Source organism: Larus michahellis, chromosome 6 (assembly GCF_964199755.1).
Source record: "Larus michahellis chromosome 6, bLarMic1.1, whole genome shotgun sequence".
NCBI classification, from domain to species: Eukaryota; Metazoa; Chordata; class Aves; order Charadriiformes; family Laridae; genus Larus; species Larus michahellis.
Genome location: NC_133901.1, coordinates 49586893 through 49605245, shown reverse-complemented (window position 1 = coordinate 49605245; position 18353 = coordinate 49586893). Strand labels below are relative to the sequence as shown.

General features: G+C 37.7%; 1 protein-coding gene across 2 annotated transcripts in view; it reads left to right on the top strand.

The window, feature by feature from the left end:
• ADK (adenosine kinase) overlaps nucleotides 1-18353 on the top strand; it is a 298671-nt gene that overhangs the window by 35646 nt on the left and 244672 nt on the right. For both annotated transcript variants that reach the window (XM_074590930.1, XM_074590931.1), the window contains exon 3: nucleotides 3930-3983. In XM_074590930.1, coding sequence (XP_074447031.1) covers nucleotides 3930-3983 — 54 coding nt within the window. The remainder of the gene's footprint in view (nucleotides 1-3929; nucleotides 3984-18353) is intronic.

The following is an 18353-nucleotide window of genomic DNA, read 5'->3' as shown; positions in this document are numbered from 1 at the left end:
TAATTACAATTCAATTATTTCAGCATTTTTTCTCAATGAAGTATATCCCCAGTTTGTTAATGTTCTGAAGTTACAGAGTTAGGGACTAATGGGAGGCATTCAAATCACCTTGCACGGTAGGCTTATTTGGTGATCCTACATCTCTGTGCCCCACTGTAGTCAAAGGACGGAGAAATGCTTTTCCAGAGTGTGAATTGGAGGTGGGGCTTTGTTTCTTAGATTGCTCATTTGTCCTGGTAAGTTAAATGCCTAAATAAGTTAAATAGGCCTTTTTGTAACCGGGTTGGAAAGAATACCATTTAAAAAATTATCTCAACACTGAAAAGAGTAATATAAAGCAGTGTGAAACTTTTCATTTAAACTGTGATTAGAGAATGGGTGTTAGCCATCTGCAGTCGGGTCACTTGAGCTTTGATCAGAATAGGGGATGTTGGAGTGACTATGATATGATGACATCTAGAGGTTAGACCAAGAACCTTGTGGCTTAAGAAATTCCATGAGGACCTAAGTTTGGAGAGAAAGGTGCTGTCTTCCAAAGGTGGAAGTTTTACCCAAGGTACAATCAGCCTGTCTGAAGCCGTCCGCTGCGATGCTGCCAGGCTGGGGTGTGCAGATGCGGGCCGGCAACTGCAGTGCTTGGGTGGAAATGGGCAACTGGGCAGCGTGAAACTGCTGCAGCTGGGGCACTTCATCTGTCCTCCTTCGTGGCTGTGTACAGCTGCTGTGTCAAAGGGGGTGGCTGGAACACTGGCTACTCTTCCAGTAGGCTAAATGTCTGTGAAGGACATATCAAAGTGTTTAAGTGTATCATTGTTTAGATGTACTACAGTTTGTTTTGACATTTACCTTTGGTCTTGCTGTAGACTCTTGCATATTTTTATTCCTAGGTCCCTTTTTTGAAATAGGATCTCGAGCAGTGTTGAAGAGACTATCAGCATTTTGAAACTGTATCACATTTTGGCACTGGATAGTTGAAAAGAGTAATCATTGTTCAATGTGCGAGGATGTGTTGAACTTTGAATTTAACAGGGCAAAAAATAGAAAACAGTGAAGTTGTGGTCCCTTCAGTTCTGCTGCCCACTTCCGTAGCATATTTGTTTCTCTTCTACTTACTAGTTTAACACCGGGTATGTAAATGTGTATGCTATATTGTTCTGGTTGCTTAGATGGTTTTAAATGTCCTAACTTTCTTTAAATTTTAATACTGCATAGCTTTAGCTTTGATTTTTCATCTAGTATCCTTGGCTCCTAAAATGCTTTTTAGAGAAATTCTCTGAAATCTAACCTTCGTCAGTTAGGAAGAGCCAACTGGTGCTTATCAATCTTGCCTACAAAACACATGTTGGGAAATATTATGTAAGTTCTTCACTGTGCTAGTTGCACATTTAAATTTATTAAATACTTCAGCAGCTGTGTATGAAATATAATATGCATCCTGTCTTAATGCATAAAGTACTAATAAAACTTTGAACTCTACAAGCATGTCCCTTTGTGGGAAATATTCTTTGACAAGTTGCTATCAAAACAATATCTTTAGGGGTCAAGAAAGAATATTTTAAATATTCTTTCTTGGTGAAAGAAGATGGTGGTGGTGAAAAAGATTAGGTAAGCTAAAGTTTTCACCAAAGGAACCATTCTGCAAACCTCAGGGGTAGCAACTGTGTCCCTCCCGCACCCCTCTGTGGTATGTCAGTAACGTACCCAAGCCCAAAATCACACATCTGTTAAACAGCACTCCCTTTATGTTACGTGCTTTCTGACTTAATAGTCTGAGTTAGTAGTGAAGGGTTTTATTTGGTTTTTTTTTTTTCTTCTAAGTAATGCTGGGGGTTAGATTGTAGTTTAAAAAAAAGTGAAGGAACAAGGAATCTGGAAGCTTTAAAAGTATAGATATTATTTCTATTTTCTCAAAAGACAAACTGTGTTCAGTTCTAGCTGAAGAAATCTGATTTCTGTTCAGAGGAGAAAAGCAGGCAGCGTTATTTTTCATGAAGAATGGTTGTGACTTTATATGTGTATATATATATTATTTTTTTAATGGGCAAAATTATCTCCATTTACAAAATGGATTGCATATTAGCCAAGGGTATATCTGTCTATGACAGGCAAATCCTTTTAACAAAGGACCTGATTTCATTTTAAGTAAGATTGTAAGTTGCATAAGAAGAGTTAGTGTCCTTTGACTTCTGAAAGATGTTCCTTTTAGAATTTCCTGGTAGCTCTTTGCTTTTTCTCCACTATATATTTGCCATCAATACAATAAAATGCTTATTAAGACATGACAAATGGAGATATCAGGGAGGTTTAGCAGCATTATGAAGAGACTGGTATTGGGCTAGACCCTGTTTCATTAAGGAAAAAGAGCCTGATGCCGTTTACTACAGAAAACAATGATTTGGAAGCAAATGTAAGATCACAACAGTTAAAATTTGTGGCTTAAAGACTGATAGGATGGTGAACTAAAAACAAGACTCGTCAATTAAACCAAGTGACCTAGATCTGTTATTGAACAGTGTGTTACACTATAGTCTGCTTGCTGTAGGAGTCAAATGCAAACCCTGCATTTAGAAGGAGAATGTGCATGGACCTCACTGTATCCTGATTAAAAGTAACTCCATGAAGCATTTAGCAGCAAGTGGATAAATGGATGCAAGTCAGCATGATGTTATGGCAAATAACCTAAGGCAGTCTCTGCATATGTAAACACAAAAAATGGGTCAGTCAGTTGGTGTCTTGTATGTTTGAATGCGGCACGAGTGAGCTTCAGAATGTGTCTGGGGTTGATGCTTGCATTCTAAATGGATGCTGGAAAAACAAGTTTCAGAGAATATCATCAGAAAAAGCTGTAAGGAAGAGAGAACACACATTTTATCTGTTTATTTGAAATAAAAAAAAAAACAATTTGCAAGATAGCTTGATCATAGTTGGTTGGTGACCAGAATCTTTCCTCAGGAGGAGTAATTTATGGTTCTGCAGTTGACTGGAGCGAGGAACAAAAGCAGAGGGCAAAGGGACAGTGGGAACCCTCAGCCTTCTGCAGTGTGAGCAGTTAGCTGTTTGCAGAATTATCAAATGGACACTTGATGTTTAGCTGCTTACTGTATGTAAGACAGTATGACTGTCTTACAAACCAATCAAAAAAACCCCCAAACCCCAAAAAAACAAACCCCACAGAAAACCATAGCAGTTAGATTTGTGGAGTATTTTGGGATGGCAAAAGATTTTGCTCTGCGGCAGAACAAAAGTGAGGTCGCTTCTTAAAGGTTTCCCATAGTGAGTGACAGTACAGCCTGCAGCATGACTAGTAGTAGCCTCTGCTGGGGAAGACTGGGTTCCTTTTTCCTCTCTAATTCAGACAGTGTAGGCAACCTATTCTAATAAATTGCCCGTTAGTTTAAGCTAGCAAAGGACACTGCTTTCTCTCAAGCTCTCATTTTCATCAGAGGTTGCCTGTATGGAACGCAGAAATTTTCCCAAATAGCCTGTTGCTAAAGTATAACTTTTCTATAGAATGTTTTTTGGTATTGATTATAATAGCTTTACTTGTTACAGGGGGAAACGCTACAGCCAGTTTCAGTGTTCATATTATATTCCTCACTGTCACGTTTTGTCATATCCAAATTATAAGATCAATGTACAGTTTATGGTATGAAGTGCAATGCTTTTCGATATATAGCAAGCCAGACTATCTGATATTATTTGAAGCTGTGATATAAAGCAAAGGTTTTGTGTGATGTTAAGTTTACTTTGATGAACATGTAATAAATTTTTTAGACAACTTTGCTGCTGTCATTGCAATACCTGAGGTACCTGAATCAACAAGTATTACATAGTTTAATAATTTGCCAGTTTGAAACTAAAAAAGTACATTTTATGGCTATATTCTCAAAGAAGTAACTACTTTTTGTTTTGTGGGTTTTTTTTTCAAGGTATGGGCTGAAGCCAAACGACCAAATTTTGGCAGAGGAGAAGCACAAAGAACTGTAAGCTCTTTTATGGTGATATACATACATTTATATGTATTTACATTTCTATGTATATATGTATTGTATTATTAAAGACCTGAAGCAAAATTTTTGTGTTTTCATAAATAGTTTCTGCTCCTCAGTATTTTCTACTGTAAACTACACAACCTCTCTGAAAACTAATTGTTTCAAAAAAAGATTTTTTTCATTATTTTTATTAATTCCTTAACCGCGGTTGGTATACATGCAATTTAAATGTCTCTGTACTTACCCTAATTGATGTTTGGTGAGACAGTGGTTACACTGACAGCTACTGCCTGCCAGCAGTATGTTTGTGTATAAGCTAAATGTTTATATCTTGCATAAACAAAACGGAAGATTTGTTTGTGGGTTTTTTCAGGTTCAGTGTTGACTCATTATTTTAATTTGCCTACTGGTGTGATATCATGGTCATTCCCACCTTCACAAATTCCCATCAACACAGTTGTGCTGTGGTGCGGAACGTAGTGAAGAGCCACCAGTGCCCTGTCAGTTACATTGAAATTTTGCTTGTTTTGGCTAATCTGATTTTGTAGCCTGAAAACTCTTGTTCCTGGGGGAGAAATGTGATCCATCATTGAATGGATCATTCTCTTGTCTTGCAGGAGTAGTAGCCATAGGAAGCTTAATCAAACATTGCAATAACAGTATATTCAGTTATTTTGCTCCTTCATTAAAGACATGCCCAAACCAAAGAAGCACGAAGTTAAAATTTATTCTGATTTTAGATAGCGTTTTATTTTCATGCAAAAGAATCTTTATTTTTCGCACACTATGTGCTAAAATACAAAAGCTCTACAATTGAGTTAAAAGCAAATACTAGGTACTGTGCATAAACATGTATATATATTTGGAAAATGCAAAGTAAAAAGACTGGTAGGTATTGTTTGCATATTATCTATATATAGGGGAGGGGGATTCTGAGTTTGTATGCCTGGTTTTGAAACCTTTTTTCTTTTTTTTTTTTTTCTTCAATTATGGTAGCTTTTAAAACAGGTACAGAAGTTCTCCAAGTTACTGACTTTTGAACTGTATACATGTTTTGAAAGTGGAGGGAACTTAGCAGAGCTTGGTGTGCTTTATGTGATGATTGGTTAACTCAATGAATAGTTACTGTATTAAATGGGAGAAGAGTACTCACTAAATAAAAATGGCACAAGTGGAACATTCCTGCTCACTTGTATGTGTAAGCATACAGGTTACATAAAGGCAATACTATAATTATTTTTATTTCAGAATTGAGTTTAAAAATTCTCTTGTTCTTAAAGCATTATGTGAAGTAATTGTGTCTCTCATTACTGCTGGTTTTAATTCCTGCACATTAATAGCACTTGCTGAAGAGCTATATTCGGTGCCAGACCTGCAGTTTTCTTCTTGCATCATTCACTCCCTGTTCTCCATGAGCTGCCTGAAAAACGTTCTATGTGAATGTCATCTTTACCATCCCTCAAATCTGTATTATGTAACTGCTTTTTTTCAAGATAGATAGTTGGTACAAAAGACTTTAGAAAATGCTTCGCTTGTCATCCCTTACATAATTTTATTTACTGTCTTCTCCATGATGACTAGTGGAATATTTACATAAAAGTCATCGTTCCAAATAAGATACAGATTTTTAGGATTACTTTCACATTTCTTTCTTTCAGGATAGAGATAACGGTGAATTTGGTCCCTTTTGTGTGCATCTTCATGCTTAGATATAAGAAAAACGCCATTCTGTCTTTTTGATTTTAAACTTTCAGCTCTTGCATGTAGTTGTCTGTTTTCATTATTGCACTAGCATTGTTTTGCATCATTTCATTGTACCTCCAAAAGCTTTAAGCAGTTTATCCATGTGTAAGATGAGGCAGCTGTTTCAAATGAATTAATACTTATAGCTGTCAGATTTTTGCCATGTTAAACATTTGTATGTTTCTCATTAAGATTGTAGATTTCAAACAGTAAAAATGTATTCTGGTAATGAAGATTTAATACCTTTGGAAAAAGAATTATTTGCTAAAAGCCTTAGTGATTGAATTACTAGCCAAATGAAATTTTCATGTTGTTTCAGAGGATGGAGAGAGACATTTAGCTTAGATTTGTATGTCATGGTAATGTACCTGTGACATTAAAACTGCTTGAGCTTCAGGCAAAAGAGGCAACAGCAGTTGCCTTTGATCAGTAGATAAGGCTGGTTTTATGTAGAGTGCTCTCTCTAATGACAGAGCAGTTGTGGATAGCATAATTATGATTAACCCATTAAATGTGTTAGACCATTTTAAAAGGTATAACTAACTAGAAGTATTAAAAGTATTAGCATGTTGAGGGGTTAAACTCAAGTTAAATGACATACAGGTCTGTATTTTGGACAGTACAAGTTGTACTGTGTACACAAGCTTTATTTGCACAATAGATACTGATTAAACTGAACCTTTTCATGTGAGGTATTTCATTTGAAGTACTTCAAACATACTAAAATCCTGATTGAGCTTTTTATTTTAAGTATGTTGCATATTACTTAATTGCATATTGGTTACTGATATGTTCACAGCATAGTCACTTCTTAAATGGAGGGTTGCACTCCTTTAATTAAATAAAGAAAATTCAGTAAAACAGAACTTCTACATGAATCTGCTGCAACAGAAACCTTTCTTCGGTTTTTCATTGTTATCACTACAGTAGCTCCTGAGATGATTTATATGCTGTTGGCTGTAATGAAAGAGTTTGAACATGCTTTTGCGATTGACCTTGGCATCTTGAATGTCGCTGGATACTTGAGCAGGGAAAAACTCTCATAGGTCAGAGTCACGTTGTTTCAGGACAGACCTTTGGAACTTTTCTAATATGCTGCGTGCTCTTCTTTTCGGACCACGTTAACTGTACGGTATAGAACAGATTGAACAGTGTTGAGCCTCAGAGCACTTTCAGTCCTTCAAGCTAAATTCTCTGACCTAACTTACAGTTTAGTTGTTAAATACTGAACTATTGTTTTCTGATACTTAGGTAGGCTTTAGTATAAAAGAAATGCCAATTCTAGGGAACGGTGCAAGACAACACTAGGGTAGTTGTCACTGATTTGATTATAAACTTATTCTTAGGTTCAGTGCCCTTACAACCAAGGTGTTCTCCTGAATCTGTCCTAATGTTTTTAAGTCAAATACAAACAAAGTTAGACTCTTCATATTCCCGTTCAGTGCAAAAATCCCTTCACTTAAAATATTTTATCTTCTAGTCTTGGAATGTCAGCAGCTTTTATATTGACTTACCTAGTAAGGAAGACTTTTTTTTTGGCATTCTTCATCTAATAGTACCACAATGATTTTTCTGACCGTCAGATGTCCTGCAGTTTCTTAGAAATAGCTTCTATGTAGCTATTGTTCATAAAAATGTAAATTTTGTTCAGTAATGAATGCCTTATCTCCAAAAGTAATTGGGCCAGCTACACCCTGACTTGGCTTGATCCTGTTGTCCTTGAATCTTAGTTATCTAGAGAGAGAAGTACAGCCACTAGGACAGACTAGAGTTGGTTTACAGGCATGGCATCATACTTAACTTCTATTTTAAGAGCTAAGGTATGAAAGATCACTTTTTTTTTTCCTGCTTCCAGTTCACTTGGACTGTAGCAACCTTTTAAAATTGTATCTTTTCATTAGGGTATACTTTTTTATCTTAAAGGAATTTGTTAGCACTAAAGTTGTAAGTTAGTGCATATATACATTATTTTCAGAATTCAGATGGAAATGTCTGTTCTCCCTGCCCCAATCAATTTCTGAATGCACACAAGGTAGAGGTCACTGTCCTGCAGCTCAGCCAGGGAGTGGAATGTGTGGAGGTTCCTTAGCCTGCTTCCATGTAAAATTAGCAGATTAGTTCAAACCATCTGAAATGATGATCGAGCCAAGCATGCCAGTGTTATAGCAAATCAGATGAGCAATCATACTTGGTTTTGCTGGTGAGTTTGTTATTCTGCAGCAAGAATAACAAATATGGGGGAACAGTAGTATCTTCAGTTTGCACAGGTGCTTTACAGGGTAAGCATGCATTTGTGCCTGAAGGGATATCCTGGAGATGTTTCTCACCACCTCCAACCCAACTAATCACCCATAATTTTGAGGAGAGGAAAAAAAATTCCATCCTGCAAGACTGCTGGGGAAACTTGGATGTAATAAGGTTGGTGAGGCCTTAATGTTGCGTATGTTTTTCCCCTTCTGAGAACAATAAATAAATAAATAGCAACTCAGAGAAAAATGGAAGTATTTCTCATGACCATTTGTATAGCCCTTTTACAAGAGTTGCTCCCATTTTTAGTTCTCAGAATTGGACTAAATGACTTTAACTGAAGGCCATATTAACCAAGTATAGACTTGTGTGTGTGCGTGTGCCCGTGTGTGTGGTTGTCTGTGCTGATTTTTTTTCCTATGGTTCCACATCAAAAGTTTTTGAGAAGAATAAATTTAAGCTAGCTGCAGCAAGTGATGCGATATGATCTAAGTTGTGTTGATATTAAAGTAGAAACTTTAAGTAGATATTAAAGTGGATGATTTGTTTACCCACTGCCCAATACAGAGTCCATTTTCACTGTGTGGAGTAGTGTTAGGAGAGGTGTTGGTGTTTTTTAGTAATAGTCTCTTTTACTAAAATATGGGCTGCAGCAAAGTCTTGGTAGCTTGACTAGCTTGTATGAATAGGCACCTAAAATATATTAATTGTGAGTCTTAAAAGCATTGTTCAGAGCTTAGTGGTACCACCAAGTCTGTAAGCAATGCCTGAGGACACTTGTTTTAATACAGCTTTGACTGCTGGTTGTACAATTTTATAAACTGTTTTGTTTAAGCAGTTTCGGCTGTAACAAAACAATTCTTTTTTTTTTTTTTGGAAGTTAGTTGAAGGAGAAAGTAGGAAATGTGGCACCCATTTTGTGCCCCAGAGCTACCTCTGCTTTCATAATACGTCTTTTTGCAGAGATAAAGGCCATGAATTGATAAAGAGGAAGAAGATAAATACAAGCTTCCTTTCTCTTCAGTCAGCTGTTTGATATGTTGCAGTCAGAATGTAGGGCAGATGTGTTGCTCTGCAAGTTTGCTGAGAAGAATTTATTTGGGTATTTCATTCTTAGCTGCATACTTGCTATATGAATACTTTTTCGTAGTGAAAGTGAACCAAGGACAGAGGGACTCTTAAGCTTGAGAACAGCTATTTGGATGACTGATGCAGTTTTGAATTATCTGTAACATCTAGGGGTTTTGTGGTTTCTAGTTTTGCTTAGCCAAGGTGTAAGTGAGTGTGTGTATATATGTATATAAGGAAGTATTGGGAGGATGAATCTTGGAGACATAGTAGGTCTGTTTGGGGTTTTACAGATGGCCTGCATGCTGCTTGTGAAAGAGTAGAGAAATTTACAGTAAGAGTTTAGAAGTAGTCCGGGTATGTTAGAAAGCTAGAGGATGCGAAAGGGATTCGAACCTCTTTGTGGGAATGTTGTAGTGGAGTTTCCTTGTATTTGGAGGGGTTACCGTGTGTAAATCACTATCACAACACTTAAGTGCAAAAGCTGAGGGACCCAAACCCATTTACTAGGCAGCCATGCCTCACTGGTGGCTCAACATGCAGTGAGAGAGGCATGAATGCTGAGGACATAAAGGGGTGCAACTGCCTGTCTAATGCTGTTGGAAACAACCAAGCTACAGTATTTTATGCCACTAGAGGGTGTAGCTTATCTTCAATAACACTTTCAAAAAATCCTTTCTGTATCACTTTTAGGATTCAGTGTCCTATTGGTGTGTTTTCTCTCTAAAATACCTTTGTTTTTTATCCACTCTGTTCCCCCCAGAACCTATAAAAGAGGGTAGAAAATTGTTTCTGGGGGAAGAGACATTAAAATACCAGAAATACTAAGCGTTAAATCTTTTGTTGTCCTACTCAACATATGCTGACAGCATAGGTGATTGGTATGGCTGGGGCGATGCATGAACCTGTCGCAGATGTCTGTCAAAGCTGTTGAGTTACTTTAAGGAATATACCTCACTTGTAATTACATTTGAGTGGATTAATATATAATATGAAACGTGACTTGTCCATGAAGCAGTGTGGAAAACTGTTATGGCAATAGAAAGGTGCCCAGCTTTTATGAAAAAGCTTACCAACTCTCAACCTTACAGAATTTTATTTTAGATTTCCTCCTCATTTTTTTAGATCAAGCTATCATACTGGCCTGTTTCCTGGTGTGGAGATTTGCATGAAAACTTCAATAAAAATGTTTACTGTGTAACTGATACTCGTTTTTACAAAATCTAATATTTTTACAATTGCTACAAATTGAAACTTCTAAACTACTGTTTTTAATGAATAAATAGTAATCTAGAATGATCAGTCTCTTAACTTGTCACCTTCTCCCAGATGAAATATAAATTCTGTTGTGTATTGACACTGTTCTGTGACATGTAATCAAGCACTTCAAGTACACCCCATTTCCTCAGGGGTCTGTAATGGGACCAATACTGTTCAATGTCTTCATCAATGACATGGACAGTGAGATTGAGTGCACCCTCAGGAAGTTTGTGGACAACACCAAGTCAAGTTGATGTGCCTGAGGGACGGGATGCCATCCAGAGGGGCCTAGACAGGCTCGAGAAGTGGGCCTGTGGGAATCTCAGGAGGTTCAACAAGACCAAATGTGGCGTCCTGAACATGGGTAGGGGCAACCCCCAGTGTCAATACAGGCTGGGGGATGAAGGGGTTGAAGCAGCCCTGCTGAGAAAGACTTGGGGGTACTGGTGGATGAAAAGCTGGACATGACCGAGCAATGTGCGCTTGCAGTCCAGAAAGCCAGCTGTATCCTGGGCTGCATCAAAAGAAGGGTGGCCAACAGGTTGAGGGAGGTGATTCCAACCCTCTACTCTGCTCTGGTGAGACCCCACCTGGAGTACTGTGTCCAGCTCTGGGACACCCAGCATAAGGAGGATATGGACCTGTTGGAGCGAGTCTAGACGTGGGCTACAAAGATGATCAGAGGGCTGGAGCACCTCTCCATAGGCTGGAGCACTACCACCACAACAGGCTGAGAGAGTTGGGGTTGTTCATCCTAGAGAAGAGAAGGCTCTGGGGAGACCTTATTGTGGCCTTTCAGTACTTAAAGGGAGCCTATAGGAAAGACGGGGACAAACTCTTTAGCAGGGCCTGTTGCAATAGGAGAGGGGTAATGGCTTTAAACTAAAAGAGGGAAGATTTAGACTAGATAGAAGGAAGAAATTTTTTACAATGAGGGTGGTGAAACACTGGTGTGTTGCCCAGAGAGGGCGTAGATGCTCCATCCCTGGAAACATTCAAGGTCAGGTTGGATGGGTCTCTGAGCAACCTGATCTAGTTGAAGATGTTCCTGCTTATTGCAGGGGAAGTTGGACTAGAAGACCTTTAAAGGTCCCTTCCAACCCAGACTAATCTATGATTCTAAACTTTTCCTAAATGCTTGGGAATTCTGTGGAGTGAGAATCTCGATGATGTGCTGTCGGTATTTGCAAAACATGTAAATGTAATGAAAGAGGTGGATAGTTGGGAAGAGCTCTGCGTTGATCTGGAATTCACGTTGTTAATCCTGTTCTTTAGGTTGTTGGCTCCCTCTGTAGAAATTACTTTAAATTGCAGTTTGATTTCTCTAGAATTATTTTATCACTTCTGTGGTATATATAAAGGCTTGACTCACATATATAAAAAGAATGATTTATGGCTTGCTACAGAATTTCTATTACAGATTCCTCCCTCTGTTTCTCCCTTTAGTTCTCTGCCAGCCCACCCCCTACCCAGTTCTTTTGAATGCAGCACCAATGCAAATTAGAGTTACACAAATCATCTCATGAAATTCTTGATAACAGAGAATTCTGCATAAAATTTCCAAAAATTAAGAACTAAATTATAGAAGAAATGCTTCTTCTTTCTTTGATGGAGACAGTCTTTACATCTGCTTAAATTAAAAATGAAAAATTGAAAGTGTTAATTACGTTGTATAATTTCATTTTGCATCCTGCTATTGATAATATGAAGTAAGTAGTCTGCAGGTTACTTACACAGGGTAATAAACACTGGATCAATATTTTTAAATTTTGCTCATGTATCAATACAGTATTGTAATTAAGCATTCTGCCTCTGTTATTTTGTGTGTATAGTATATTAAAGCAAAACATTGCTGTGTAGCTTTATAGGCTCTGTTAGAGTATTCTTTATTGTTAAGCAGCTCTTGGAAATGAATGTTGATTCGTTCTTATATGATACAGTGTTTATTTGATATAAAATAGAAGAAAACTTCTGATAATAGCTATAGGTGGCAGATCTGGGGTTCCTCTGGGGAACTTGGTTTTTATAGTCTGAGCTGCTTATCCGAGACCGTTGTGTGATGTAGCACTTCCATGGTAGTGGGAAGAAGGAGAGCTGGACACAAAAGAGAAGGAAGGATATGAAAGCCAATGGAGAATCCAAAATATTTTGTGTGTGAGACACATTAGAACCTAAAAATGAAAGGTCTGAAAACAGCTTCTAAAGGATTGAAACTTAATTTGCTTAAATCAATTTATGGAAGTTCCTAGTGTCAGATTTATTGTTCTTTTATAGCCTTGCTCTTATGTGATTTAATCTCGTATATTAATTTTTCTTTTCGTACCTTCAAGAGATGTTTTCCAAGTACCTGTGTCATCTACTTTGATTATCACTATCATATTATAAGTGGTACAGCAGGTATATCAAAAGGTCCTGCAACGGAAAGATGTTTTGGAATATTCCAAACTGTAATTCCAGCTCAAATTTGACAGCTTTCAGGAGCTCTCTCAGTACAGGTTATTGAGTTAAATTGATCTGTCATAACCATTTCTTCTACTCTGGAAATTTATGCAGGAATAGATGGATTGGCATCAACCTACCTGGCTCTTCAACGTAGTGAGCTAATGAGATGAGTTAGCACTCTATTGCTCTTTCTGATAGTAATTACCATTACTTAGTATGTACTCTACATACTTTGTTTAAAGCAAGGAAGTGCATTTTGCTTTTGCTGTCTATTCTTGAAATCACCCTAAAGCGCAAACTGAGCAGGTAGCCCACAGCACCGAATTGAATGCCCGGATTTGGAAGGTTCAAGCATTCAGAACTGCTGTATAGGGTTTCAGGTTGCTACTCACTGAGTGTTCATAGCAAAGGCTTCACCAACAGCATGAAATAGTTGCACCCTCTTGTTCCCCTGGGGTTCATGTTTCAGTCTGTGCAAGTTTGCAGTCAGTGAGGCATGATTGTCCAAAAGGAGACTTTTCCCTCACCACTTCTGACACTTTTCTTATTTTACAACAAATTAAAAAATGGTGTGAAGAATGGCGTTAACTGTATTTTGTGTCGAGTCCAGGTATGCACAAAGTACGGTGCTAATACAGTAGTGACATGACTGTGCGCAACCACTGACGAATTCGAAGACTGAGTTTTGAAGAGGCAGACTGATTTTTCCATAGTGCTGCATATTTCTGCTATTTTATTTCTTTCGGAGAGAGAATGGGGTGCCTACTTATTATAAGATGCAATCCTAAGATGCAGAACATCCAAAATTTTTTAGGATTGCTATTTCTTAGCTAAGGTAGCTGTCTGCATCTTCGTTGCACTGAAATGGACAATTTAGAATTGGCAAAATCTGTCTTTAGAGTATTAGCTTTTATGTATTATGCCATGTAGCACTGAACTTGAGATTTTCTAAAATTTAGAAATGAGTATTTGGTTATTTTACTCACTTGGAAGATACGCCGTCTGTCTTAGTGTCTCTTAGAGAATGTAAATAAGGATATTGCTGTGGCATGGGCTTAAGCTGTCAGAGATAGTTGCTCTGTTAGTTACAGAGTTAGTTACGCAACTCTTGTAGTCTATCTTGCAGCTTGAAGTAATCTGAGAGATAGAAAATGTTTAACTTAACATGGTTATGCCATTCTTTTATTGTAGTTCTTACATGTTGTATTTTGCTCACAGTCCTTTGGAGACAGCACGAGATGCAGGAAAAAATTTAATACCTGCATGGCCATTTCATTAAATTACATTAATTTCTTTAATTTCATAAATGTTGTGCGTGTGAAGGAAAATCTCCAGAAAAATCTTCTCTTGGCAGATCTTTTTTTTTTAGTTCTGTTTTTGTTCAGATTTTAATGAAATATGCATCAAAGCTGTTGAAATTGTGGCAATCTTGAAAGCCTTAGAAAAGGGACATGCAATCAGTACTCGTTTTGCCACAAGGTGGTGCTTTATGTAGTAGCTAGCTTTACGGCAATCAATTGAAGACTACAGTAAAAGATGTAAAATGCATCATGTGTGCGCACAGTTTGAGCTTGAGATAAGATGCACCGGAGCACAGCAAGCAGATAGTGGGGTGTTTTTTGTAATGCAACCACAAATGTATTTGCTATTCAGATTACTATGTTAAAAGGTTATGTTATAATAGACAAAGTTGTGAACCCCAAAATGACAGTTTAATTATTTCTTCTCTAAATTCAGTTTTGTTTTGTGTTTGTGGGGTTTTTTTTGTTGTTTTGTTACTGGTGATGTAGTGATGTGCTTTAAAGTCATTTGCATGTGTTGCTGGTACGATTATCTAAAGGCTGGACAATGCAAAAGAAAGTAAAAGTATTCATAATTTAGTTTATACTCAATTTTTTGGATAGTTGTAAGAGAGGACGGGGAATTTAAGCTTTCAGTAGTTTTGCATTTCAATGAAAAAATCTACTGTAACAGAAGATATGCTATAACTGAATTTTAAAATGAAGATGTCTTTCATTTGATTTTTGAATAGCTTCAAGCTTTTGTGAAGTCTTAGAATTTTAAAAATAGAATTTATTGTTTGATGCACTGGTGTATGTGGTTCTGTTTAAATGTATAAAATATGTAATTTATTGTTTCCTCATAATTCCATAAGAGACATAATCAGGATATAATGCCATTGTTTTTCCTAAATAATCAGGTAACGAGATGTATTGTTGTATAATCCTGCTGGTTTTGGACACTTGCGTGCTTTTCGGTGAATAACATGGTATATATTTTTCCTCTGCTGGGACTTCAATTTTCTCATTTAAAATATTTTTCAGTGAAACTATTTAGAAATGAATTGCCAGAGAAATTCAACTGATGTCCTGCTTGTTATGCTATTGTAAAAAAGGCACGATTACATCAGATATTCCATTTCCAAAGCTGCTAACGCAACAATCACTCTCTTCATTAAATTTAGCTTTAAAACTATCTTTGTTCACAGATGTGAGCACCCCAAATAAAAAATAATAAGCTGTATATTTTATCAGAAACTGAAAGAATAGGTAAGTCTCTGTTGTCCATTCAGTCTTTACTGGGTTAAGCTTAACCCCAAGAGTACCAATTAGTGCTTAGTATAGTGGATTCTGCTCTTTTAAAGGAGGTGATCATCTATCAGAGCAGATTAAATGGCTTGTGTGAAAATAATTTAGTAGCTGTCCATTAATTGCCTTTCCTTTCATAGAACTTTAGAAAGAGACCTCAAGAGATCGTTTAGTTTCATTCCCCTAATCCAGCTAGAGATACATCTTTGTCATTCCTGGCAGATATTTGCCTAGCCTCTTCTAAAGATCTTTGGAAATAATAAGATGTCATGTGGAGGCAGTGCAATCTTACTGCATAATCTGTATTGGAGTGCTGCTTCATTCCCACTGAAAAGTTCTCCCTCCCCACACTAAACCGAAGCTTTAATCTGCTCTGAATACAGTTCAGTTCTGCTAGCTGTCCTGTTCTCCACTGATACAGAAGACAGATTATTCCCTTCCTATTGTTTTTATTTTTGTGTTCTCAAGTCTGTCCTTTTTTTCTCATCTGTAGGCTGGAGAATGCAGGATACTTCTCTTCCTGCAGCTCACATCATCTCAACTTCTTCCCAGTTTCACTGCTTTCCTCTGGCTTCCCTCCAATTGTTTTAGGTACTTCATGAAGTGTGTTGCCAAAAATGGGGTGCAGTCTTCCAGCTGTGGCCTTGCCATATATAGTGTGGAATTCCGAAGGCATCAAATTAAAACACATTTAACAAACTCAAAGCTGATAGAGTGCAGTATTCTGACTAGTGGTATTGGAGTCATAAATATTTATCTTAAATTTTAATTTTCCTGTCACTTTGGAGATGCTGTTTGGTATGCTTTAGAACTAAAAATTAGTTGGTTATTAACATTCAGATTAATTAAGAAACAAGACTAATAAAAAGGCTTACATGTACAGCATCTATTACTTCATATGTTTAGGATTTAATTTTTTAAGTTGAAGAGTAACTGTACTACTAATTAACCTCTATTCAAACATGGTTGACTTTTCCCTCCCCTTCCCCCCCCACACCCCTCACCCCTCCCCTTCCCCAAATGAATGAATTCAGGAAAAGAGAGTCGGATACTTTAAATAATTCAGATAACTGACTCTCAGAAGTCCTCTGGATACATTACATAAAACAACAACAAAATAATGTTGCATGTTTAATTCCCGAAAGTGTTTCTTTGTGACTTAAATTTCTAATGTGGCTTCAGAGAATTGAAAAGTGTTGTTTTGGAATGGCTGCTAGTTTGTGGTGGTGTTGGGAGTGGATCATTCTTGTTTGCCTCATGGTAAACAGGAGACCATAAATTTTCATAACTGGAGTGAGCCGTGATGCCATAATTTTCAAATTGGAGTGAGCAAAGGTGCATGTAACTTATTTATGAAGAACAGTTCTTTGTACTTCTGAAGCAGGTTTTATGGATGAGCCTTCCTGTTAGGAGAAATCGTGGTACAAAATTTGGCAGTTCTGTTTCATTACAGTTTGCATGAAATCTGCTGTAAGAGCACGAAGTGGCAGAGGGCTTGCAGGATGAAACACAGAACTGATACCTGTAAGTCAATTAAACAGCAGAGATAGAACAGCAAAGAGGGAGTTGGATGGATTACAGAATGCATAGGAATGGTATGGGAAAAAATGGCTATGGTTCTAAACTTGGGAGCCAGAATAGTGCAGGATTGGCAGGACGAGGCCATATGCAATGAGAATGTGGATATATATTTGCTAGGGTAAGGTTCTGCGCACCTGTGCACCCCTGCAGGCAAAGATGTAGTGCAGGCAGAGTAGCTTGTTGTCTGAGGGAAAATATTGATACTTAAGCCATTATAGTAGTGTGATGGAAGAGATCACTTAAAGTTGACTGTTTGAGTAAATGAGGACATCTAGAAGCTCCTGCTTAACTGTGTAAGTATATATGTCTAGTATGGCTATGGGGTTTTATGTTTGCAGAGAGATAAGTATGTGTTTTAGTGTAAAGCTGACTTGCTTTCTTACTGATCATGAATAGCCTTGAAGACTTGCCAGGAAATATCTCATCTTCTGATCTACATACTTATATAGCTCAGAAATCATTGTATATGGGTGACTCAGACATTTAAATTGATTTGTTCTTACAGCTTTCTGTTAGATAAGACTGTAATTTTATGGATTTGTGGCCAAAGCAAACAGGGAACGTAGTTGGCTCCAAATTGCATGGGAAACTGGATGCAAATTCAGAAGCTGTGTGCCTTAACCACTGAGCCATCTGCTGCTTCTGAAGGGGGTCTGCTGCCCGAATACCGTACTGCCTGTACCATCAGCTGACCTTGCTTTACAAGGAGTGGGAACAGCAACTGACACACACTGCAGCTTCTGTCCCCAAACCAGTGATCACAGATGGAGCGCAGCTGCTGCAAGGGATTCAGTGGTACCTTCTGGTCACATGAGTCAGCTGGTGCAGTTGCAGCTGCAGATGCCAGTGTCTCTGCTGAGCAGCTGAAACCCATATGCATTATTCAGGCTGGTGCAGGAGCCTGTGGGAGGTGATGGAGATAAACTCCCTGTGCCAGTTAAGCATCTTAAGCACCCTGCTCCCCGTACAAGTGGCCTGGCCTTGTCTCTTTAACTGATGTAGCTGGCTCTGATTGTGAGGCGAGTGACAGTAGAGCTGCAGATGGTGAGAATATAAGGGCATTAATTCATTTCAGTTATTAATTTCTAATATCTGCATAAACAAAACCGAATATACACACATTCTCCTATCCTGCTTGTCCTAGATTTAGGTCAGGAGGATGTTTGCAGGTCTTGTTTTGGTCTATCAAAGATAGGAAGATAGAATCACAGCCTTCCACTGTATTGGAAAAGTTATTCTGTGACACTCAATGTTAGTACAAAAGTGTGTTGAGTGCTTTAAGTTAGAAGTGAATAGTTAATCAAGATATGCAACTACAGTAGTTAATGCTGTGCTTTTAAACTGAAGTGACAAGTTATCTTACAGATTTGGTGAAAGCTGAGATGGGCTACTCTAATGCCTCTGAACTCAACTTCTAAAACAAGTGATCTCT